The sequence below is a fragment of the Gopherus evgoodei genome, chromosome 7, assembly GCF_007399415.2.
Source record: "Gopherus evgoodei ecotype Sinaloan lineage chromosome 7, rGopEvg1_v1.p, whole genome shotgun sequence".
Classification (NCBI taxonomy): Eukaryota; Metazoa; Chordata; order Testudines; family Testudinidae; genus Gopherus; species Gopherus evgoodei.
Genome location: NC_044328.1, coordinates 6,088,586 through 6,112,634, shown reverse-complemented (window position 1 = coordinate 6,112,634; position 24,049 = coordinate 6,088,586). Strand labels below are relative to the sequence as shown.

Sequence of the window (24,049 nt, the reverse complement as noted above, 5' to 3'; positions counted from 1 at the left end):
TCAAAAGTACTTTTTCCCAATATAAGCTGCCTCTATATTAGGTGGGTTTCCCAATATAACTGTACCAGCAAACATTTTCTACTGTAGATTAGGTTTAGTAGAAAATTTGGAAAAATTGGAGACTGTGGCTGTTCTGGACAACTTTTTCTTTCAACCCAAAAAGCAATGGTAGAGAGAAGAAAGAGCTTTGTTTGGCCAAGGATGTTTCACCACTTCGTATACCTATGCTAAGCCAGCAAAAAATGCCAAGTCAAAAATGAAGTTGGGAAACTTGTTGCCTTCATATAGAGCAAAACAGCACCTAGATTTTCTGAATTCTGATAAGAAAACAGTACAGGTCTTGTAAACACCTAACATGAGCCAAAGTTTTGTCACCCTAGACCTCGAACAATAACTGGACAAAACAAGAAGCATGAACATTTTTGAAGAATTAAAATATTTGCAAGACAACTTTTTCTGATGAACAACTGTATATGGAAATAGGGTACTGCACTTAGGCCAAGAGATTGTGGCAAGTAGGCTTATTGGCAGAGCCTCCTCTAGAGGAGCCTGGGTGGAAAACACTGCCTAGTTGTTAGGAAAGTTCATAAAACTTCATTAGCTTACAGAAGGGTAAGTAATTTTTTTCTCACAAGCCAAACTAGCAGATTAAACTGGAAGTGGGTCCTGGCCACTTCTGATTGATTCAGAGGGCTAAGTGGGGCATTTTCACAGTTAAATTAGTCATGCATACATGTAAAATACAGGCTCCTTAGCAGTGAATTTTAGGAGTATAGCAAGACCAACCCATGAACAACATTATGTACACCAAAGGCTTGTTTATCCACAATCTGAACACCAAATTAAATAAATCAGTTTAGAAAGCGATTGGATGAAACCTGTTATATGGTAGCTCTTAATTTCAGTTTGAGTTGCCTATATCGATTTAGTTTAAAACAATTCCTTATTGAATTAAATAAACATGGCCTTTTAATCTGAAAAAAGAGAGACCACATAAGGGGTTTCACCAATTTAACCAAATCACTTTCTAAACCAATTTAAGAATTGTAGCTATAATTCTGAGCAGACCATCGCTCAAAATGATTTTCCAAAGAGTCAGACCTTGATCAAATCAAAGAATTTGCATCAGAACTATTTTCTTCCCTAAAAAAAAGTGATTTTCATTCTCCGTGAAAAATTTCAAATATATAAAAATAGGAAAAGTTTTTTCCCCCTCCACTCTCCTTATACACAGAAGTAACAATTGCTTTTGTTCAAACTCCCTAACAATTAGCCCGACAGCAAGCCAGAGGAGGGGAAAATCTGCCTAAAAGGTGGAAGTTTTGAGTGTCTGAAAACTAACTAGAATGAAAAGCCTTATCTAACCTTAACCATCCCTATAATATGAAAAAGGCCAGCAGCAGTCTCCAGTTATGTAGCCACCCTGATCTAGCTGGGAGAGATTTGCAGTGGGAATATTAGTTTTTAATTGAACTATTTAGAAGTTTTACCTAACTAGTATCAAAGATATTTCTAAATGTTATTTAGAAGTTCAGTAAGTTAATGAACATGAATGCATGGATAGCCCATGGCAGCCTGCCAGGGCTAAGATGACATGAACAGATCAGTACAAATGCGTTCAGGACCAGAAAATTTTACTATTTATTGAACCGGGATAACTGGTTACTACATTCCAATGACATGGTTGTTTTATTGCAAACTTTAAGAGCAAAATCTCTGCCAGTTATGAGATCGTTTTAGTGCACTTTGAGACCTGGTTCTCAATTAGAATAAGATCATCATCATATTTGGGAAGAATCCACTTGAAATTGAGTGGCAGATAGAAGGCCACCTTGAAGAACAAGTCTCTGCTTTTACTTACTTAGGGATAAAGTTTCATCCTCCGGGCCATTCGTCACATTATCATAAAGACTTAAAACAAAAGGCTCTTAGTTCTGCTGAAGGGGTGCTCTGTTCTACCTGCCTGCATGGGGGAACAGAGTTGCCACCGTGCCAAGAATTTTTAATGCTGAAATAAGGCAGATTCTCTGTGGGGTCGAAGTTTGGTTTAGAGGCCAAGTTTTGACCTTAGCGATCATTCAAATAATTTTTTGAAGAAACTTTATTCCTTTATTTTCTCACCCCTTCCGCATTGCTTTTGTGTGTCACAGTAGGTGTTATTAGCTGAGTTGTACACAGTAGAGCTTGTACTGCTTTTCTTAAATTTTGGCCTAAGATCTGCACTCTTCAAGATTATAGACTGCCCCATCTTTGCCTTCAGGAGATGGGAGGAACAACCTGTGTATTGTTCCCATGCACAAGACTCTCCAATTTATTATCGTTAGCTTGAGATTTTATATTACTCAGCTATTGTCAATGTATTTTAATCAGCATCATCAACTACTCCAACAGACAGTGAAAGATATTACCCAAAAAGAAGATCTGGCTGTGATTCATGAGTCTGTTTGCCTTTTGGTTCTCTTCTTTGAAGATGGTCATGTTTTTAATTTTAATGAGTTATCAAACCCTCATTTAACCAAGATTCCAAACCATGGAAATTGCTATCCTTAGAGGCAGATAAAAACAAGTTCCTTCACATCTTTATTTTTGCCCATGTAAATCTACAGTGTTGGAAGAGCTACCTCATTATTTTTGTGCTATAGAATTTTTCAGCTTCTGAGAGCACAGTGGATTTTACCTCTCTTTTTTTTTCCATTTCAAAAGATAATGTTTTAAGTATTTTCTCAATTCCTGGTAGTAATTACATCAGTGGCAATTTCTGCTCTTTTAGCACTGTACGAAAAGAGTTTTTAATGTAGTTCTGATTAACATTTTAATTATATGGATGTTTCTGTTTTAGATTGCGTATGTTTTTCTTTTTGTATTTGCAAAAGACGTCATATGTAATCTAATAAAACTGAATTGAACTGGAAGCAGATAAATGATTAGTAAGAGAAAAAGAACTGTACCATTAGCACAAAAAAAATTTAAACCACAAATTAGATATTCTAAGTACTTCAACTACATTTTGTTAGGTTAATATATCCTGTATTAAATAAATTTATATTAATAAAATTAATCAAGTCATAATTTCATATGACCAACAGTAACAAACATGTTCCAGAAAAACGTTGCTTTAGGGGGTTGCATAAGAATATTTTGTCAATTGAAAATGAATGACTACTTAAAAGAGGTTTCCCAATGTAAGCTGTATCAAGTAGGCAACCTGACCTTTGTTTTGCATTAAATACCGAAGAAACACAAAATCTGATTTGTTTAGTGTTCTTTTATTGTAAATCTGCTGAAACATTGAGAATACAGACATTCACACAAGGTTCCTAGGGTCTTAACAGTTACATAAAAAGATGTTTTAGTTTACTTAAATCCAATTCAGGGAAAACTGGGCTGTGGAAGTAGTATGTTATTTCCCTTAAGCTTTTGACATTCAGGTATTCATGAAAATTATGTTCACTCCAGGAACAAAAACTAACACTATGAGAAGACACTTCTGAGTACTCTTCACTGCTTTTATGCAAGATAACAAAGGTGGCTTGATTTAGATTCACTGGGTAAAAGGCTCTGAGATCCAGGATCTACTTAACTAACATGGTTTGGCTGCTCGTTCCAGAATGGAATTGTGACTGAACAGCTCTATTTGCCCCACCCCCTTCAGGATGCCAGATAAAGCTTAGCTCTAATCACTTTTCAGCAGATTTATTTATACTTGCTTTGTAATTTAACCATTTATTGGTATTTAAGATGCAGTTGGTATACACACACACTACTAAAGCATGTTAATGACATTAGCAAATAATGGCATGCTCAAAAAGATATTTGGAGGCGGGGGTAGGGAGCAGAGGCAGGGCAGTAGTTTTTCCAAAATGTGTTGGGATGAATTTGTTGTTTTATAAATCACTAAATACAAATTGTCTTTAAAAGGCAACACGTCTGTTTTATTGAAATCATTCAACATCCTTCCAATAATTTTAGTCAAATATGTTATGCGCCTCTGTTCTGAAATCGCTAGGATATGTCAAGGAGTTAACATTGTGACGTACTCTAACACTTGGAACTGAAGCTTCTGTGTAACAGCCTCAGTGAACAAGCTGCAACACATATAGGATGTGTAGTTTAGACATCTTCCTTTCAAAACTACAAATAGAAACAAGTGGAACTCCTCAGAAAATATGAGCAATCCTACTGATACATATCTGCCACTTTCCATTTTTTAAAATTGAGGGAGTTTTCAGTAGCATTAAAATGTGAAAATTGACAGATTTTTGCATTCAACTAAAAAAGTTTGTGAGAGCACAAGTAACAAGACTGTGGAATTCCAAGCGTCATTCTTAATACTATAATCTAAATACTAAGATTCTTAAAAATATTTTCAGTTTGAAAATTGTTAAAATTGTGAACTTCAGCATTTAAAAAGTTTTGTTTTCTAAATGCAGAGACATCATCAAATTAGAAGTCACACTTTCTGCTGAAAAATGTATACTGACTGTGGGAGGAGCTAAATCTCTTATGTTTATTTCGTTCTTACCTCAAAATGCTAAAATGAACAGTTTCACTGTTCTGTTGGTCAATTGCACTTTCTGCATCACGCACTAGTATGACAAGATCACTGGTGCTGCTCTCAGGGGAGCTCACTACATAATTTTACCCAGATCCTGCAGATAGTGTGTTTATAACTAGCAGCTGAAACTGCACATGGAAAGGGGATGTGCCAGAGGATGTTTAGTGGCATTGCTCTAGGGTCTGCCCACTCTCCCCGATGGAAAGACCATTACAATAATAAGAAAATTTTTTTTTGAACTTCATAACTGTGTTTTTAATTTGAGTCCATACATGCTACTTATGAGGGTGCTCTGTTATACCAGATTTGACTGAGATTTTCAAAACAATCTAAAGGATTTAGATAGACATCATCCACTCATTTTCTTGGAAGATGTACTAATCCCCTACACTGCTTTGAAAATCACAACTTTAAAAAAAAAATCAATCAAGTTCCGCGTTCCTTTAAAAGGATATTGTTTACATAGGCGAATTCTGAAAACCAGACTCTGGAATTAGAACAAGATTTCTGAGTTTGGCTATATCTTACTCTACAGACTATGTCAGCAAAACATGCGTTCCTCAGGTTTGTAAATATGACACCCCTCTGAGCGACATAAGTGCTTGTGTCCACAGTGCCATGTCAGCAGAAGAGCTTCTCCTATCGACATTCCTTCTGCCACTCACGGAGGTGAGTTTTTTTAACACTGACGGGAGAGCTCTTCAACAGATGCGCTGCAGTGGCGCAGCTGTATCAGTACAGCTACGCACTGCAGCGTTGTACGTAGATATGGCCCTAGTGAAAAGGAAAGCATGCAACAGATGCTACTTAACATACAAAAATATTAATAGAAAAGTGTTATCCCTCTAATAATCTGGAAAAGAAACATAAGAAAATGCAAAATTGCTTCTGTCCAGAATAGCTGCTATTTGCTGGAGGATAAGGAAACTGTGTAAACCAGTGGTTCTCAACCAGGATCCAGGGCCCCCTGGGGTAGGGTGACCAGATATCCTGATTTTATAGGGACGGTCCCGATTTTTGGGTTTTTTTCTTATATAGGCTTTTATTAACCCCTACCCTAGCCAGATTTTTCAGTTGCTGTCTGGTGACCCTACCCTGGGGGGCTGCGAGTAGGTTTCAGGGGCCCACCAAGCAGGGCTGGCATTAGACTTGGTAGGTCTCAGGGCAGAAAGCCAAAGCCCCACTGTTTGGAGCTGAAGCCCAGTGCTCCAAGCTCCGCCACCCAGGGCGGAAGCCAAAGTCTGAGCAACTTAGCTTTGCAGGGCCCCCTGTGGCAAAGGACCCCAAGCAATTGCCCTGCTTGCTACCCCCTAACCCTGGCTTTTATACATAGAAAAACAGTTGTGGCACAGGTGGACCCTGGAATTTTTATAGCATGCGCAGGGGGGGGGGGGGAGAAGGGGGCTCAAAAAGAAAGTTTACACCAGGGGTTCTCAGCCTATCTTGTATTCCCACTGAAATGTAGTATTTTAAACATGAAATCTTCTTGATTGAAACAATTAGATACTTTCCAGTAACAATGCATCTGGTATCCTTTTTTCTACACTTGATCCCTGTCCCATGAATCTGCTCAAGATATCACCTTCCTACATCATGTCTGTTCCCTAAAGAACTTGAGGATGCAGTTCTCTCCTTGCCACCAAGAAACATTAAACATCATGCACTCCATAAAACAAACTAAAGGCACTGACATACTGTGTGAAACCCAAAGCCAGCAGAGAAGAACATTTGAAGACATGAGTTTATTTCTTGACATCTGATAGTGTCTTTATGAAAGAAATTTAAAACTATTACAGTGTAGGTTTTTTCTGTGAAGTTTTACATAGTAAGTAGCCTATAAAAATATAAGGTATATTGCTATATTTCAGCATTTTAGATCAAATCATTGAAACTAGTTAGGACAGCCAGCACACACATCCTTAAAGAAAAACCTGGACAGCCCTGGGGCATTTAATTCAATCATTAATTCAATCAAGAGAACAAGATATACTATTAAGGCAAATGGACTTATTAAAAATATCACAAGATCGGCACTCACGCTACTATAAGAGACATTTAAGGTTATTTTACTTCTAAGTTTGATATTTTACAAAAAAGTAGCCAGGGAAAGAAAACTGAGCTTATGCTTGCCTAGAGAAGCCTATCCCTTGAGAGATTAAAAGCCAGCCTGAACAAAACACTGGAGGGAAAATAAAGGAGAAGCAGGGAACAACTCAGCAGTGGTGGGTTGGAGAAGAGGGCGGGACGATGACCTAATAGGACTTTTCCATTGCCAGTTTCTATGATTCTTTGTGATGAATAGGAATTTCAGGTAGCCCAGTGCTGCCAATGTTTAATTATATGACTGGGCAAATCACAACCTATTTGCCTCAGTTCCCCAAAGTGTAAAATGGGCATAATACTTACGTATGTTAGAAGAATGCTTTGAGATCCTCAGACAACAGGCTTTATAGAAGGGCAAGCTTGCAATGCACTTATTTCAAGAAACAATACCACGTGAGGCTTCGTTGCCATTTCTCAGGTTTTCTCTTACCTTGAACACTTTACCAAAAGCACCATCTCCCAGCTCGCCTATGATCTCCCAGAACTCCTCCGGATTCAAGTCTCTCTTGACGTTCTCATATTGTTTCTTTTTCTTCTCGCCACCGAGCTTAAAGATTTTACGGAAGTTGAAGAAAGACATTTTCCCTCTCTTCAAAAAAAAAATTGTTCCAAAATTAAAGGAAAACCGCAGAGGGTGGGAAGAGCAGCTACTCTCTGAGCAGCGTCTCACGATGTCTCACTCCACCTTCGCCTGCAAGGGAAAGCTAAGAAGTGCCTTGCAAGTGCGCTGTCCCGCACGAGCCCCGCACGCGGCCGCGCCTGGAAAGCCCCTGGCCCGGTGGTGCAGCGCTGAGGCAGGGCGAGGGGTGAGATCCCCCTCGGTGCTCGGCGGGCTGGGTTATTGCCCCCCCTCAAGTCTCTCCCTGAATCGCAATTCGGCAACAGCCGGCTGCGTGGCCGCCACACCGCCCGGGTCCCTGCTCGCCCGGGAACGGCGGTTTCGGCGTCCAAGGCTGGGTGGGGACGAAGCACGAACTTCCTCACTCACATCCTGGGTGGAGGCTCCTACCCCACTGGAGACGGCCCGCTGGGGCGGGGGGCAGCCGGTACCTGGGGCCCCCTCTCCCCGGGGTGGGATTCGCCTCCTTTCCCTGAGGGGCGCGGGGTCCCCCTGCAGCCCCGGAGGAAGGGATGTCCAGTTACACAGGGGAGGGCGGCAGGGTCCCAGGGCAGGAGACGGCGTCTCCCCGCTTCCTCCTCACAGGCGCAGAGTCCAGGCGGCCGCTCGCTCTCCGGGCGGCAACCGGCGTCTCCCCGCTCAGGGCCGGCTGGGGGAGGGGCGGAGTGTCAGGCTCCTCCAGCCGCGGCGGCGGCCTCCTTCTTCTCCCTCAGTCACTCACTGGCGCGCGCGCGCCTCTCGCCCCCATGTCGGGAACCGTCTCCAGCCGCGCGCTCTCCCGGCCGGGCCTCACCTCTCTGGCACGCGCGCGCGCGCGCCCCCCGTCTGCCGACTTCCCTCCTTGGCGCATGCGCACGGACAGCCGAGCCCGGCGCCGTTTTCCCCTCCCCTCACACTCCCTCGCAGGCCGGAGAAAAGGGCGGGGTTAGAGGAGCGGGTTAAACGGCCGAACGGTAGTTAACGTCCTCTTCCACGTGATCCCGGAGAGCCCGCGAGGGGCCAATAGGAGCGCGCAGAGCTCTCAGGCGGGTAAGAGAGTGTTTTCCCCCTGGGGGGGCTTCTTCCTGACTGCCCGGGGGAGGGGGGGCGCGTGTGTACTCCCCTTTCCCGACCGTGCCCCTGCCTGACAGCGAGGTGGGCAGGGGCGAGTTCCCTTTTCTCCTGGCTGGGAGGTTGGGGCAGGGTGTCTCCTCCATCCCCTGAGGGAGGGCGCAGGGTGCGATGGCAGAGTGCGCCAGTGGGAGGGTGTAAGGTTTGGGGGGCAGGGGCTGTTTAGCTGGGGAGGGGGGTTGTGCCAGAAGCTCTGGCCCGCTGCTTGCTCTCTGGAGGAGCAGAGTGCTTTCTAGACTAGCGCTTGGTGCATTGGGGTCACAGCAGGGTGTGATGTCATTGCGTCTTAATTGTTTGGCACCCTACTTGCTTCTGCTCCCCCACTCACTGTATCAGGGATCCTGTTGTAATGCTACTGTTTTTTATGCCACACAAAAAGTGTCAGGTGCGTCACACACAGAGAGGATGAGCTGGCTGCCCTGAAGGGCTTACAATGCAAACAGACAACTCCTAGACAACGGGTAGGATGCAAGGGGAGGCAGGATGGCCTTGAGTTGAGACACTGGGCCTTGAGAAAGCTGAGTTCCCACCTCTGCCTCCCACCTCAGTCACTTCCTGTGTGACATCGAGCAAACTGTAGCATTTGATTCTCAGATGGGCCAAGCACCTCTAGTTGCCACTGACTTAGATTGGGCATTATGGATACTCAGGACCTCCAAAGATCAGACCCTTCATCTCTCTGTGCCTCAGTTCTCAGTCTAAAATGGGGATGATGATGCACTCCTATCTCACGGGGGAAAGAATATAAATTCATGAATGTCTGTGAGGTATAGTACTAAGATATTACAATGATTATATTAGCTTATAACCATTTAGGGCTTGTCTATACTTGAAACACTACTGTGGCGCAGCTGCTATAGTGCTTCAGTGTAGATGTTATCTATGCTGATGAGAGGGATTCTCCTGTCGGTGTAAGTAAGCCTACTCCCCGAGAGGCAGTAGGTAGGTTGATGGAAGAATTCACAGGGATTTAAATTGGTTTAAGTGTGCCGCTCAGGGATGTGGATTTTTCACACCTCTGAGCTATTTAGCTAAGCCGACCTAATTTTATAGTGTAGACCAGGCCTCAGATAGGAAAGCAGCTTGAGCAATAATGTCAACAACTTCTTGTTAGTTAAATTTTTTTTAAGTCTCTCATCTGTTTTATTCTCTACTATGGGAAGGGATAAGACTCATAATACTCTCGAAATAAATTATTTAAGGAGGGTCTTAGGAATTGATAACGTGGTGGGGCACATTAGGAAGAAGATTGCATGGAATAAGGCACAACTACTATGGGAGAAGGGCACAGTGAAGACTGGGGAAGTGGAATAAAAAGAAGCAAGAACAGAGACGTAGGTAGAAGCTGAACTTGGCATCAGACTGTTTGTGGAGGAGTGGAAAACCTTTTAATTCCAGGAAGTTGCTGACATTGCATAATTAGTGATAAGAATATTATTTTTTTGCAGTAGTACTCAGGAAGCCCCTGGCATCGATCGGTGTCATATAGTGCCAGATGCTGTCCCAACACAGAACAGAATGACAGTCCCTGCCCTAAAGACCTTATAATCTAAGTATTAACACAGTGTCATGCATGACCTAAGGATCTATTACCTGTCCAGAATTATTTGCTAGCACTGACAGAACAAGGGGCCTCCCAAATATTTCTGATTTTGGAGGAGATGGATGGTAACACTGACCTCCTTTTTTCAAGGAGATTCTTGGGCTTTGTAGTTTCTCTCTGTGTTGACTCCTTCCCAACACAGGTGGCAGATACCAGAGCTGTGCTGCCCACTTATGGATGTGAGGTAGTAATAAAATGACAACAGCCATATAGACTAGTCTCTGTTTTTCCACCACACCTGGATTCTGATTGGCCAGTCACAGCTACTAGCTTCATTTGGAAGTTGCATGAAGATGGTTTGGAATTAAAACCTGGGGAGAAAGAAACCATTATGGCTGAATATTTTTTTTTTTAAATTGATTTTCCTGGGTTCTCAATGTTTCCCACCTTAAATTATGAAATCTCTGGATTTTAAAAGTCCATTTTTCCCTCAGACTGAATAATAACAGTCAGTTTGGTTTTAAAAATAAAAGTTGGATTTTTTAAAAAAGCATTTCTGTTTGCATTCAGTTATGTAAAAGCTTGCTTTTTACAAAGATTCAGATTTGGCTCCAAACCAAGATTAACATCCTTTGAACCAGTCCACTGACAGGACATCAAAACAAGTGGAAAGTAAAAGCACAAGTTTTATCCTGTAGCCCTAAAACCAGTCCAGCTCACATTTTCTTCACCAGAAGTTGGATTAAGCCCAAAAGCTTATATCAGAAGTAGGTGGGTCACGCCCAAAGACAGGAACTTTTCTAGATTCGCTTGAGGGTGAATGTAGTTGTGAGGATGGTCTGTTGGATAGGACGGGCTAGGGAATTGGGACTCCTGTGCCATGATGTGGCTAACTTACTCCGTAAGCAATTCACTTTACCCTTCTGTGCATCAGTTTATCTCTATGTAATATGGGTGTCCTGGAATTGGAACTGCTCTGTAATAATTTATGAATATTGTATGTTGACCTGGTTCTTAGACCATTTATTCTATGAATAATATGAGTTGTAAGTAAAGACAAGCAGAGAGTGAAGAAATAGCTCAAGATAAATTACTTCTCTGCAGATACTTGAGGGATGTTATGAGATAATAACAGGGCAGGAAAAGGCCCACACATACTGGAGATCAAAAGGTTTAAAAAGGAACATATTCTCTAAAGAGAGGTAGGAGGAGAGGAGCATTTTGAGGCAACCAAAATAAGATAGGCACCTTCTGGGATTTCTGAAAAAGTTAGGCCTGCCAAGGTTACCATCAGGGGATGGTAAGCCTTTAAGTCAGAGAGAAATAAGCGTAGATTGTTTCAAAACCTTTATTCTCTAAACGCTTTGTTCCTACAGTTTAAAATAAACAAGACTTTGGTTTTAAGAAGGCTGTCTGATCACAATATTTCACTGGTCACAGACTCCCGAAGGAAAGAAGAACTGTGAAAACTTAAATTCAGCCAGATTTGCAAAATACAAAGGAGGTGATGCACAAGGTCTTGTAGCCCAGGGCCTGATCTCTGAGTGGGGAGAATTGCACAATTCCAGCCCAGGACAGGTAAAGGCACATGGTGCATTCAGAGACCAGAAGTGCAGGGAGGCAGAGGTGCAGCCAGCCCTGTAACCATGTTAATACGTAGAGAATTACACATTATATAAAGCCCCAAATGTGCTTTAGACTGGTATATAGACAAGCTCCCTGCTTCCAAGTTCCAGGAGATCTACAGATCACATAAACAATGAAGTATCGGTGATGTGGTGAAGAGATACCATAAAAACTCAGTGATTGAGCAGTAAGGTTTGACATGTTATAGTTCCACTTTCTTCTTTTACTTAATGTTTAAAACGATTTCATATCCTCAGATAAAAGGTTTTGTAGTCATAGAATCATAGCAGATTAGGGTTGGAAGAGACCTCAGGAGGTCATCTAGTCCAACCCCCTGCTCAAAGCAGGACCAACACCAACTAAATCGGGGTTCTCAAACTGGGGGTCAGGACCCCTCCAGGGGTCGCGATGTCATTACAATTGGGCATTGCGTGCTGTCAACCTCCACCCCAAACCCTGCTTGCCTCCAGAATTTATAATGGTGTTAAATATATTGAAAAGGGTGTTTAATTTGTTAGGGGGGTTGCACTCAGAGGCTTGCAATGTGAAAGGGATTGCCAGTAAAAAAAGTTTGAGGCCCACTGAACTAAATCATCCCAGCCAGTGCTTTATTAAGCTGAGCCTTAACAACCTCTAAGCATGGAGATTTCTCTACCTCTCTAGGTAACCCATTCCAGTGCTTCACCACCCTCCTAGTGAAAAAGTGTTTCCTAATATCCAACCTAGACCTCCCCCACTGCAACTTGAGACCATTACTCCTTGTTCTGTCATCTGCCATCCCTGAGAACAGTTGAGCTCCATCCCCTTTGGAACCCCCCTTCAGGAGTTGAAGGCTGCTATCAAATTCCCCCTCACTCTTCTCTTCTGCAGACTAAACAAGCTCAGTTCCCTCAGCCTCTCCTCGCAAGTCATGTACCCCAGTACCCTGATCATTTTTGTTGTCCTCTACTGGACTCTCTCCAATTTGTCCACATCCTTTCTGTAGGGGGGCCCCAAAACTGGATGCAGTACTCCACATGTGATCTCACCAGTGCTGAATAGAGGGGAATAATCAGTTCCCTCAATCTGGTGGCAATGCTCCTACTAATGCAGCCCAATATGCTGTTAGCCTTCCTGGCAACAAGGGCACACTGCTGACTCATCCAGCTTCTCATCCACTGTAATCCTCTGGTCCTTTTCTGGAGAACTGCTGCTTAGCCAGTCAGTCCTCAGCCTGTGGCGGTGCACGGGATTCTTCTATCCTGAGTTCAGGACTCTTCACTTGTCCTTGTTGAACCTCATCAGATTTGGCCCAATCCTCCAATTTGTCTAGGTCACTCTGGACCCTATCCTTACTCTCCAGAGTATCTGCCTCTCCCCACAGCTTAGTGTCATCCATGAACTTGCTGAGGGTGCAATTTATCCCATCATCCAGCTCATTGTTGAACAAAACTGGTCCCAGGACCGACCCCTGGGCACTTCACTTGATACCGGCTGCCAACTAGACATCGAGCCATTGATTGCTACCCTTTGAGCCCAACAATGTAGCCAGTTTACTATCCACCTTATAGTCAATTCATCAAATCCACACTTTTTTAACTTGCTGGGAAGAATACTGTGGGAGGCCGTATCAAAAGCTTTGCTAAAGTCAAGATAGATTATGTCCACTGCTTTCCCCGTATCCACAGAGCCAGTTATCTCATCATAGAAGGCAGTCAGGTTGGCCAGGCATGCCCTTGGTGAATCCATATTGCCTCTTTCCGATCACCTTCCTCTCCTCCAAGTGATTCAAAATGGTTTCCATGAGTACCTGGTCCATGATTTTTTTCCAGGGACTGAGGTGAGGCTGGCCGATCTGTATTTTCCCAGTTTCTCCTTCTTCCCTTTTTTAAAGATGGGCACTATGTTTGCCTTTTCCCAATCGTCCAGGACCTCCCGCAATTGCGAGTTTTCAAAGATAATGGCCAATGGCTCTGCAATCACATCAGCCAATTCCCTCAGCACCCTCAGCTGCATTAGATCTGGACTCATAGACTTGTGCATGTCTAGCTTTTCTAAATAGTCCTTAACCTGTTCTTTCACCGCTGAGGGCTGCTCACCTCCTTCCCATACTGTGTTTCCCAGTGCAGCAGTCTGGGAGCTGACCTTGTCTGTGAAGACCGAGGCAAAAACAGCATTGAATACTTCAGCTTTTTCCACATCATTTGTGACTAGGTTGCCTCCCCCATTCATTTAAGGTCCCACACTTTCTCTGACCTTTTTCTTGTTGCTAACATACGTGTAGAAACCCTTCTTGTTACCTTTCACATCCCTTGCCAGCTGCAACTCCAGTTGTGTTTTGGCCTTCCTGATTATACCCCTGCATTGCATGCTCAAGCAATATTTTTATACTCCTTCCTTTATTCATCTAACCAAGTCATGGAAAGTCTGAGACACAAGTTTCTCTTCTCTTATTTCTGCTACAACAGAGTAATATCTTGCCAGCTAATCCTAAAAATATACACTAGAAAATGAAGGTTAAGTGACGGTAGCAAATCCTTCCCTATTTGTACTGATTTCCTGGTCTGGAGTAGGGCATATGGAACTCAATCTATTTCTGGAGGCAAGAGGTTTTTAGCAACTGTAAATGCTTCCAAATGCTAGAGATGAAAAGTAGAAGTGACCGATAGGTAAATTACAATTCCTCCTTCACCAATTTACTTCAGTAGCCTTTGAAAGTTGGTCAGGGATTTATTTCACTGAAGCAGATTACTGTCAAGTCTTGCAAAAAGAAAGCCATTTTGGTTCTGCATTGAATACATTGACCTAGAAATATCTTTCACTCCTGATCAATCACTAAAACCCTAATTCCACTGCCACCTCCTTTGATTCCGACTCTGAAGACTCTCTCCTACTTTCTTATTCTAAAGTCTAAACTCTGTCTGCCCCCTTGACCTCATCCCTTCTCACTTCCCGCAGTCCCTAGTTCCCTCTTTAATACTCCCTTTAACTGATCTGTCCTCTGCTTTATTTTGTGCTCCCTGCACCAGGTTAAAATTAAAATATTCCGCAAACTAACATGACCCTCTAACTGCTGCCCTATTTCCTCTCTCACCTTTCCAAAATCCTTAACTGCGTAGTGTATTTATTTATTTATTTTTAAGTTTTGCTGTCTTGATTTCCTGTCCACCCACTCTTTGGGTGATCTCTTCCAATCTGTCTAAGGGTTTCCATTGCCTCCACTCCGCTGAAACTGCCCTGACTAAGGTCACCAATTTTACTGGCTTCTAGCTAACTCTAAGGGACACATCTAGTCTCATCCTCCTGTATCTGTGTGCCACCTTTGACACTTAATCCCTGTGTGACACCTTTTCTTGTTTGTTTGTTTTTTTCCTCAGGCCATACTGAGTCTTCCTTCATGGCTTCTCCATTCTCAGAGTTTGTTCATTCCTCTATCCTGGCCGCTTGCTTCAGCTACCATCTTTACGAGGGTAACTCCTAATTCTTCTCTTTAACATACCCAGCCCTTTCTTGAATCTCTAGCTGCCCCTCTGACATCTCTTCTTGGTATCAGCTGCCATCTCCAAAATTATTTTCATTGACCTCTCCAATATCTATCTTGTCTGTGTCATTTGGCTCTTTTTCTTTACCCTTGTCCGTAAACTACTCTTCTCTCACTTTGATTACCGAAACCATCTGTCTGACCTCCCTGCTTCTCACCTCTTCCCATTGCATCATCAGCCATCTGCCTCTCCCACAGCTCTGACCATGACACCCTCCTCTTTGAATTCCTCCATTCACTTGCTGTCTCTTATCACATCAATTTCAGCCCATTCTAGCTTAGCTGGAGGTTTCTATGGAATACTTCCTTCATGTGCATCTCTGCTGTCATTTCATTCTCTTTTCTGCTTCCTTGCTATGCTCCTCTTAATCTCTGCATTTTATTCCTCCCTTTGAGGCCTCTTCCCTATTCTCAACTTCACACTCTTTTTACCATGTTGTCCCCTGCTCCTGGGCTCTAGTTTTATTTGCATAATAAGTGCCAACAGTGTGTAGGCACTTTTTTGCCAGTTCTAAATAATACACTTCTTTGTCTTGTTTTTGACTTTCTAAACTCGTACAGCAAAGTCTGTGAGGAGTTTCTAGTGTCATCAGAGATTCTAGTGTCATCAGAGAGAGAGCATGCACACAAACCTAGGTCAGTAACGGTGATCTGAATATGAGAAAATAAGTGGATTTGAACTCTTTCATTTTTTTGATGTATAAGGAAGGCCTGAGAGGCTGTTTTTCTGCCCCACCCCCACCCAAAAAGTCACAAATGTCAAATCATATTTTCCCATTTCTTGCTGGAAGTCTTGAATGACTCAGCAGTGCATATGCAGAGTTCTCAGCTATTAATTGAAGGAATGTGGTTGCTAAATATAGGGTAGAAAAACCTGCTCATTTCTTGGGGCGGGGTTGGGGGAGAAACCTTTCATGGCTTGTTCATAAAGAATCCACAGAAAGGCGCACAAACCCATTTTTTTCCATCCTTGCTTGCTGTCATTAAGTCTCTGTTTGTATAATGGAAATAATTCAGGAATTTATGGGGCAGATCAGAAGAAAGAATAATGCAGGAGGTCAGTCTCTGAAGGAACAAGTTCCAGGGCTATCATTACATTGTTAATCTGAATCAATATTCTGGCTCATAACAATGACGTTGAAACAATCCATTGCATGGCTCCTTGTTAGCTTCTGATGGATTTATGTAGGGTTGTTTTTTAATCCAGGGAAACTGCTATGGAATGATTTGGTATTTGTGTTGTGAAAACTTGAATACCCAGAACACATTTATTATTAGTATTTAATTTGTAACCCTTCTGCCAGTTGGAGTCAGCAGCAAGTAGGGTGGATTCAATATCTAGGGGTTCCTTTTCAATATACCACACAGAACCGGCTTGAACCCACACCCAGTAACCTGGCACAATTACACACCACCCATTGGGTCCCTCTAAGAGGCAGTATTTCCTCTCTCACAAGCACAGAGTCTGAGCTTAGAATAGAAAATGTTAATAAAAATGGGGGAAGTGACCTGGCATTAACTTGGGAAAATGCCGCAAGCAGGATTCATAAGCATAAAACTGTGAGCAAAACACCACCCCAGAGTATATTTTTTGCCTCAGGTTTTTAAGTTGAACAACCAAAAGCTCCTTTAATGTGCCCCTCCCTTCTTCCTCCACCACACAGTTGTTGTCCATGGTCAGTGAAGACCCAGAGGTCAGAAGTGCATCTGTGTGAGTTCACCTCCCCACCTTGCTTGCTTCACTGTCCAGGCACTCACTCTGGCATCAGCCGCTCTGCCAGCTGCTCGCCACACCGCATGCTTTGGAATGTCTTAAGGTCCCACCATGTAACACAGCTGTCAGTGATTTCCACTGTTAATGGGTTACTAGTGCAGACTGGGCAGAATCTTGCATCAGACATGCTGCCCAAAGCAAGTCTAATGCTTAGACCTGGTTATCACTGTCTTCAGCTCTATTGATCTGCACCAAAAGTCTCAGCTGAGTCTTAATCCACTCTGTTATTACACAGTGGAGAGAGGAAGGGTCAAATGGTGTCTAGGATCCTTAGGCAGAGCCTACACCACCAGATACAAATACTTGTCTCCACTGTTCTTTGGCACTCTTGTCGCCTGTTTAGTGAGTGCAGTTTAGTTGAGGGTGAGTCCCTCAATCAGGGTATGCCAAGCCCAGTTCAGAAAGGGATCTGGGAGTCCTAGTGGATCACAAGCTAAATATGAGTCAACAGTGTAAACACTGTTACAGAAAAAGCAAACATCATTCTGGGATATATTAGCTGGAGTGTTGTAAGCAAAACATGAGAAATAATTCTTCTGCTCTACTCCGTGCAGATTAGGCCTCAACTGGAGTATTGTGTTTAGTTCTGGGAGCCACGTTTCAGGAAAGATGTGGACAAATTGGAGAAAATCCAGAGAAGAGCAACAAAATTGATTAAAGGTCTAGAAAACGACCTATGAGAGAAGATTGAAATAATTGTGTTTGTTTAGTCTGCAGAAGAGAAGACTGAAGGGTTTTCTAGTACATCAAAGGTTATTACCAGGAAGAGGGATAAAAATTGTTCTCCTTAGCCTCTGACGATAGGACAAGAAGCAATGGGTTTAACTTGCAGGAAGGTCAGTTTAGGTTGGACATTGGAAAAACTTCATAACTGTCAGAGAGGTTAAGCACTAGAATAAATTGCCTAGGGAGGTAGTAGAATCTCCATGGTTGGAGATTTTTAAGAATAGGTAAGACAAACACCTGTCAGGGATGGTCTAGTTAATACTTAGCCCTGCCATGAGTGCAGGGGACTGGACTAGATGACCTCTGGAGGTCCCTTCCATTCCTAGGATTCTGTGATTCTATGATTAGCTTTGCCCCCAATAACAAGGTGAGTTGTGATCCAAAAATCCAGCGAAAAATGATCATTTGAGCAAAGCATTGCCGTCATGCTGCATGCCTAGGCAGAATGGACGTATCTATGCAAACGAAGTGGTTTCATGAAGTTGTCTTCCTCAGCTCATTGCTAAATACCAGGGGAGAGCTCAAATGCAGACCCTGCTTACAAACTGATGGTATTATCGTAGTGCCTAATTGCCCTAGTCATGGACTGAGACCTCATTGTGCTAGGTGCTGTAAATACACATAACAAGAGTTTACAGTCCAAGCGTAAGGCAAGAGGCAGCACATTGATGCAGACTGATAAGAGTACAAGGTAGTGATCTCAACACACCAGCAGCCTAGGGTCTTAGTTGCTATTTTCTGCAGAATTTTAGATTGTTTACATTACTAGCCTTTCTGTCTGTGAATAAATCCTTCTCAATGTGGAACTGATGTAGGACTGCCTTGTAGGGTCTGCAAACAGCTAGCTGCCTTCATCTCAGTTGGATGTTAAACTTTGAGGCTGAGTGACAAATAAAATGTCAACATTACTAAATTCTCAGAATACCTAGAAACCTTTAGATGATACACTTTATCCAGTTGGTTTTATTTGAAATTTAAATATAATTAAAATTATCCTTGAAGGTCTGTCAAATATTTTATTTTTATTCAAGAACTGACATTGAAAAAAGGGATTTTTTTTCTAATTCAGCAGAATGTATTGGACCAAATGTATTCCTGGTTAACTTTATTGACCTCAGTGGAGTTGTTACAGAAGTTATATATTTGACCTGGTATTTCTAGCTGGCTAACTACAATGTCACCTTCAGGAATGGGATGCTGAAATAGACTGTCGATCATGCATACAATATGACAGCTAAACTGTGCTGCTATGCTTATTAGAATTGATAAACTAAGTGCTGCCTCATGGATCTAATGTGAATATGCATCAACTGCTTGACAATTGCATAATCAAACTTCCTTTTTTTTTTTTTTTTTGAAATTCAGACATTAGTGTGTCAGATAAAATCCTTTTCAAATACACATGTGTAGCTCAAAATGTGATATCCAGTGGACTACTAGGTTTATGACAACTGGCTACATTAGGAAATGTATATTCCTCTAACTTTCCTATTGTAAGATTGTTGCTTTTGTCTGAATATGTTGACTACAGTGTGCATTTAGTAGATCTGTTAGGTAAATCTCTTAATTGAGTAACGGCATAACTTCTAATAAATTACTGTTCCCAGGGGAACCTGTACATTTTAAATGGGTATATCTTTCAAAAATATTAATCACTATTTTTGGAATATGCCTATATATTAAACTGAACATTTAAAAATACTTCTTATAAAAGTCTTTCACAGCATTAATGAAGTACACCAGTAAACTGGTAATCTGATTTTCTTTAGAAATAACATGTAATTATTTTTGTTTAATTAAATGTCTCTAATGTTACCAAAAGGAATAATAATACTCTAGTCCCTTTAACCAGTTTTAATCAGTGGAGATTATCTTTTTTTTAAATCAAAGGCATCTTGTAGCTCTTCTGAGGGTATTGGATCAAAATTTCATTATGCAGTATATCAACATGAGAAAAGGTACTTAAATCTTGTAAGGCACCATCTATCTGATAAGTATTAAAAGGCTTAGTTCAGTCACATGAAAGCATGCACGCAAATGCTACACCCCGGTTGTCTTACCGCCAAATGGTAATTAGACCTTTCCTCTTGCACAGAAGTACAAGCTGATTTGCTTTGTTTGTTTGTTTGTGGCCTTAAAATTTTCACTAGTTCACATAATAGTTAGGATTAGGAATTTATTAAGGGATAAAGACTGCTTTGCATCTCAGTATTGCTTTCAGTCAACAAAGGCACAACCATTTCTGAACATATTATATCTACAAGCATGGCTTTTCTTGTTCCAAATCTGATTTCCCTCCTCCATACTACAGATTCTTGTTTCCAAAATGACATGTTCTGTTATGTCCTGATGGGCTGCAGAGTCTCAAGATAAAATAACTTGTAATGTGATACGCTATTGTAACGAGGTTATTTTTAAATTCTTTTTTTTATTAAGGCCAGCAAGTCAGGCTAGTTCAGGTTTTGCCGTAAACATGGTCTAGAAGGTGATCTGATTCTTTACATATACCATTTTAAGAAATTTATTTCCAAAATCTAGAACACTTTGACACACATAAATTACTAAAGACTTTTAGTTTTTCAGTAAGATATGCTTTAATCACAAGATGGAAAGAGATGCAATGTGGTAGAATCAAGTTTGGTTAGTAACACAAAGAGGAAATAATGACACTAAATGTTAATTAATGCAAAGGTGAAGTTGAAAGTCTAAACAAAATTAGAAATGGGAAACAGTTAAAATACGAGTGGGTTTTCGATTGTTTTTTTCTGGGGGGGTGAGGGGGTGAAAAGTGACTTAATAGAAATGAGATTTTAGGGTTGCATGTTTGATGATGCATTACACATACAGAACCATAATTTTAAATGCAGAATGTTGCTTGGGTTACTTGAGTTTTCATAATAGATATTCTCCAATATTTATTTTTGAAGGCAAAGTTACCATTATATTGTAGAATAAAAATTGGTTTTATTTAGCATTTTTAAGCTTCCATAGTAATGAAATAGATACTAATAGTATGATTGTTTAGGCAAAACACAGCAGCTGTTGTGTGTTCAACAATAGCTCATGCAAACCATTGGACACTAAGATTTGCTTTTTGGAATACAGATAACAACTAGCAAACTGATTTTATTCCTCCTTTTTCTTAAATGACTTGGAATCTTTAATTTGCAGAATGAAGGAATTTTAATTTTCAGTGCAGAACACCATAATATTAATACATTAAGGCCAGAAGAGACTATTAGGATCATCAAGTCTGACCATCTGCATAAGACAAGCCCATGTAATTTCATCCAGTAATTTCTGCAGCTTCTGATTGAGTTACACATATTGTATCTGTTGTAATTCATGGAGGCGGTTTGTGGTGAGAATGTGCAAAATAAAATGTCAGCAACATTTAGAGTGGTGTTTACAAAAGCTGAAGTACAATTAAACCAAACCACATTTCAAACCTGCTTATCAAAAGGATGCTCATTTACTGTTTTTAAGTATGTGAAGCAATAATAGGGAGTCATGAACGTCCTGCGTATCCATAACATCAGTATTCTAAATGAGAGACTTGCCAAGAGATCTGAGCAAATTAAAGTTGTTGTAGGGAATGATCCAGGAGGTATTTGCGCTCAGAAAATCTTATTACATGCCATTTGGTGCCATCCTACTGGATTCAAAATGTTCTTTACAAGGCAGAGAGAGTCAGCAAAGGCTTAGCAGAATCTAGAGACAGACTAACTACATTAGAGTTGGGGAAACACAAATACTGCAGAGCAGGGGTTCTCAAATCTTTTTATAGTTTGCACATCTTAACATATAGATGGGGCAGAGTGGGAGGGAGTGGCAATGAGACATTCAATCTCAACATCATGTGTCAACTACAGCAATTGCTTACACAAAAATTATTATTAGGAAAGAAACTGGAGTTTAGCAGCTGGGGTTAGGAGAGTCAGCACTGTTTGACTAGCCAGTTCTCCCAGTCCCCAGATTATTAGAAAGGGCTTCATAGACTACCAGAGGTCCAGCATCCGCAGCTTGAGAACAACTAATGTTGGATGCTCTAAGAAACGTATCAAAAGAATCTACACAGATTCAGACGCTCATGTTGACAGTGACTATTACGTTTCTAGCCTTGGAAGGCCTGCGATTAACTGAAATACAACATTGTCTTTACCAAACAGAGCTCTTATCTTTGTATATTATAGCAGATATTTTTGTTTTGAAGAAGAAAATGGAGGGAGGGCTTTGATCTCAAGCTGGCTAAATGTACAGTAGTTTGTGGTGAAGCGCAGCAATGGCTTCTTATAAAGAAGTGCTACAGGAAATTGCTGACTTTTTATCCCAATTTGTATTATATCTGTTTTGCAAAGAGTTACGGCTGTTTGAGCTGCTTTCATACAGTTTATCCATATGAACTTCATTGAGTTCAGCAAAACATTCTCTTGGTATCTTTCTCATAGCTCTGGCTAACAGAGCCTGAGAACAAATCCAAGCAGTGCAAGAGAAGCTAATCTTTGAGAACCATAACAGAAAATTGTTTTCACATGGCTGAATGGGTCAGGGATTTATTACTTCTATTTCTCCTCTAAGTGAAAACAAAAAGTTAGGCCCCAATTCTGCAAGGAGCTCTGAATGGGCAAATCATTGCATCTGTGTGGTGCCCCATTGACTCCAGTCACATTTTTTGCCTGCGTGGGGCAGAACTGGGGTCTTAAAGATTATTCTGCCTAGAATGAACTCTTGTCAGGCGTGCCTGCGGAGGGTCCGCTGGTCCCGCGGCTCCACTGGAGCATCCACAGGCATGCCTGTGGCAGGTCCACCGGAGCCACGGGACCGGTGAGCCGGCCCTGCACCTAGGGCGCCAAAAACCCTGGCGCCGCTCCTGAATCTTATCTATGCTCAACAACTACAGTTTGGGGAGACTTGATTACCAGGGCCACCCCGCCAACTCCTGATGTGTTTAAAACATGGTTTATTCTTGCAGCATAGATGGAACTGGACTGTGTTTAAAGAAGTTGAACAGCTCTACTAAAATCTCACGCTTAGGGTCAGCATTCGTTTGGGTTTTCCTGGACATTGCCTCTTTTTTGGGACTCCATCCTCTGTCCTGGCGGGATTTTTCAAATGTCCAGATTTTTTCAGAGCAAACTCCGCAGCTCAGAAAGAGCCCTGATTAGTCCACTTCCTGACTGGGTTCCTCCTCCTCCCTACCCCCAGAACAGCTGCTGGATCCTGTCTACCCAAGCCCTGGGGTCCCGCAGGGAGGCGCTGATTGCCAGCTGTTGCTGCACCTGGGCTTGCGCCAGCTGCCCTACCATCGTGACAGAGTGACACTGCCCCCCATCCAGTGAGTACCCCTGCCACAGGTAACCCCTCCAGCTCCCTCAACTGTACTCCCCCTTCAGCTCCCACTTCCAACCCCCATAGTGTCCTCTTTTTTGGGAACTTGAAATATGGTAACCCTACACATTGTAAAAACATCGTATCATCTCACCTACACTTCAATACCAAATCATATTTGAACTGTGTAGGAGACTACCCTGTTGTTACTCAATCCCTAAGCACAGTAGATTTTGAATTGTAGACTAGACCTTAATCCAGCTTCTGCTTTAACTCACTAGGACAGCGTGTGCACAGAGTACCGCAGAAACCAGGGAACATTGCTGCAGAATTTAAGTCAAACTTGCTCTGATGTATAGAAGTCCTTTACTGTGTCTTAATGAATAACTAATGGCTGACAATTCCACCCAAGATTTCAGTGTTACTAATTAAATTAAGCTTTAAAACCAGATAGGTATGATACTCATTTTAGAGATGGCTAAATTAAAATATTCATAAGGTAAATGACTTGCCTAAGGTCATAGAGTGAGTCCATGGCAGAGCTGGAATATAAGGAATCTTGACTTCCAGTTCTTTGCTCTCTCTTCCAGACAACACTGTCGAGGAAGGTAATATCCAGTTATGTTTGTATCGATAAATTATGCCTAATATATTTTTAGGCACTATAGTGATACAAATCATTTAATGTCCAAAGAATCCCTTTATAAGGAACCTGGAATCTTCTTGTTCTCAGTTTTCACATAGTTGGCGCTTTACAAATAATAAATTTGCTGGTCCAAAAAAGCTATCCTCTGCCTTGTCTATCTTTCCTCAGGGAATAATAAAGTTACAAACTCCTCCCCACCACCATCTTAATGGCTTTCTTTCTTTCTTTCTCATTCCAACAGCACTGCGGGTGATAGAGAATTAATTATCTCTTCCTGCTCTCACTCCAAAAAAGTTACAGAATTAGTAGGAGCAGAAACAATCTTCAGCATGATACTTGAATAGCTTTTTAAGATACAGAAGGCAAGTGGAGCTTTCTGCCAGGTTGTCAATAGTTAGTAAATGTCTGATAGCTTATTGCTTCTGGCTATTCTGCATAACCAGTAAATGCACAGATGTCAATAACAACTAGTAAATTTATAGAGCTAACTTATTTCTCT

General features: G+C 41.7%; 2 protein-coding genes across 9 annotated transcripts in view; one reads left to right on the top strand and one right to left on the bottom strand.

The window, feature by feature from the left end:
* Positions 1–8,032, bottom strand: part of SLK (STE20 like kinase) — a 72,023-nt gene extending 63,991 nt beyond the window's left edge. The window contains 1 exon segment of the mRNA XM_030568842.1: positions 7,089–8,032. Within this exon segment, the coding sequence (XP_030424702.1) occupies positions 7,089–7,238 (150 nt within the window). The 5' untranslated portion in view covers positions 7,239–8,032.
* Positions 8,033–8,226: 194 nt separating this feature from the next.
* The window catches only part of STN1 (STN1 subunit of CST complex), a 71,674-nt gene continuing 55,851 nt past the window's right edge, over positions 8,227–24,049 (top strand). For 2 of the 8 annotated variants that reach the window (XM_030571372.1, XM_030571374.1), the window contains exon 1: positions 8,230–8,306. The gene's annotated coding sequence lies outside the window, so the exon portion shown is untranslated. Of the gene's footprint in view, positions 8,307–14,913; positions 15,006–22,781; positions 22,931–24,049 lie in introns of those variants that run through there. The other 6 variants (XM_030571368.1, XM_030571370.1, XM_030571369.1 and 3 more) reach the window with 6 other exon arrangements.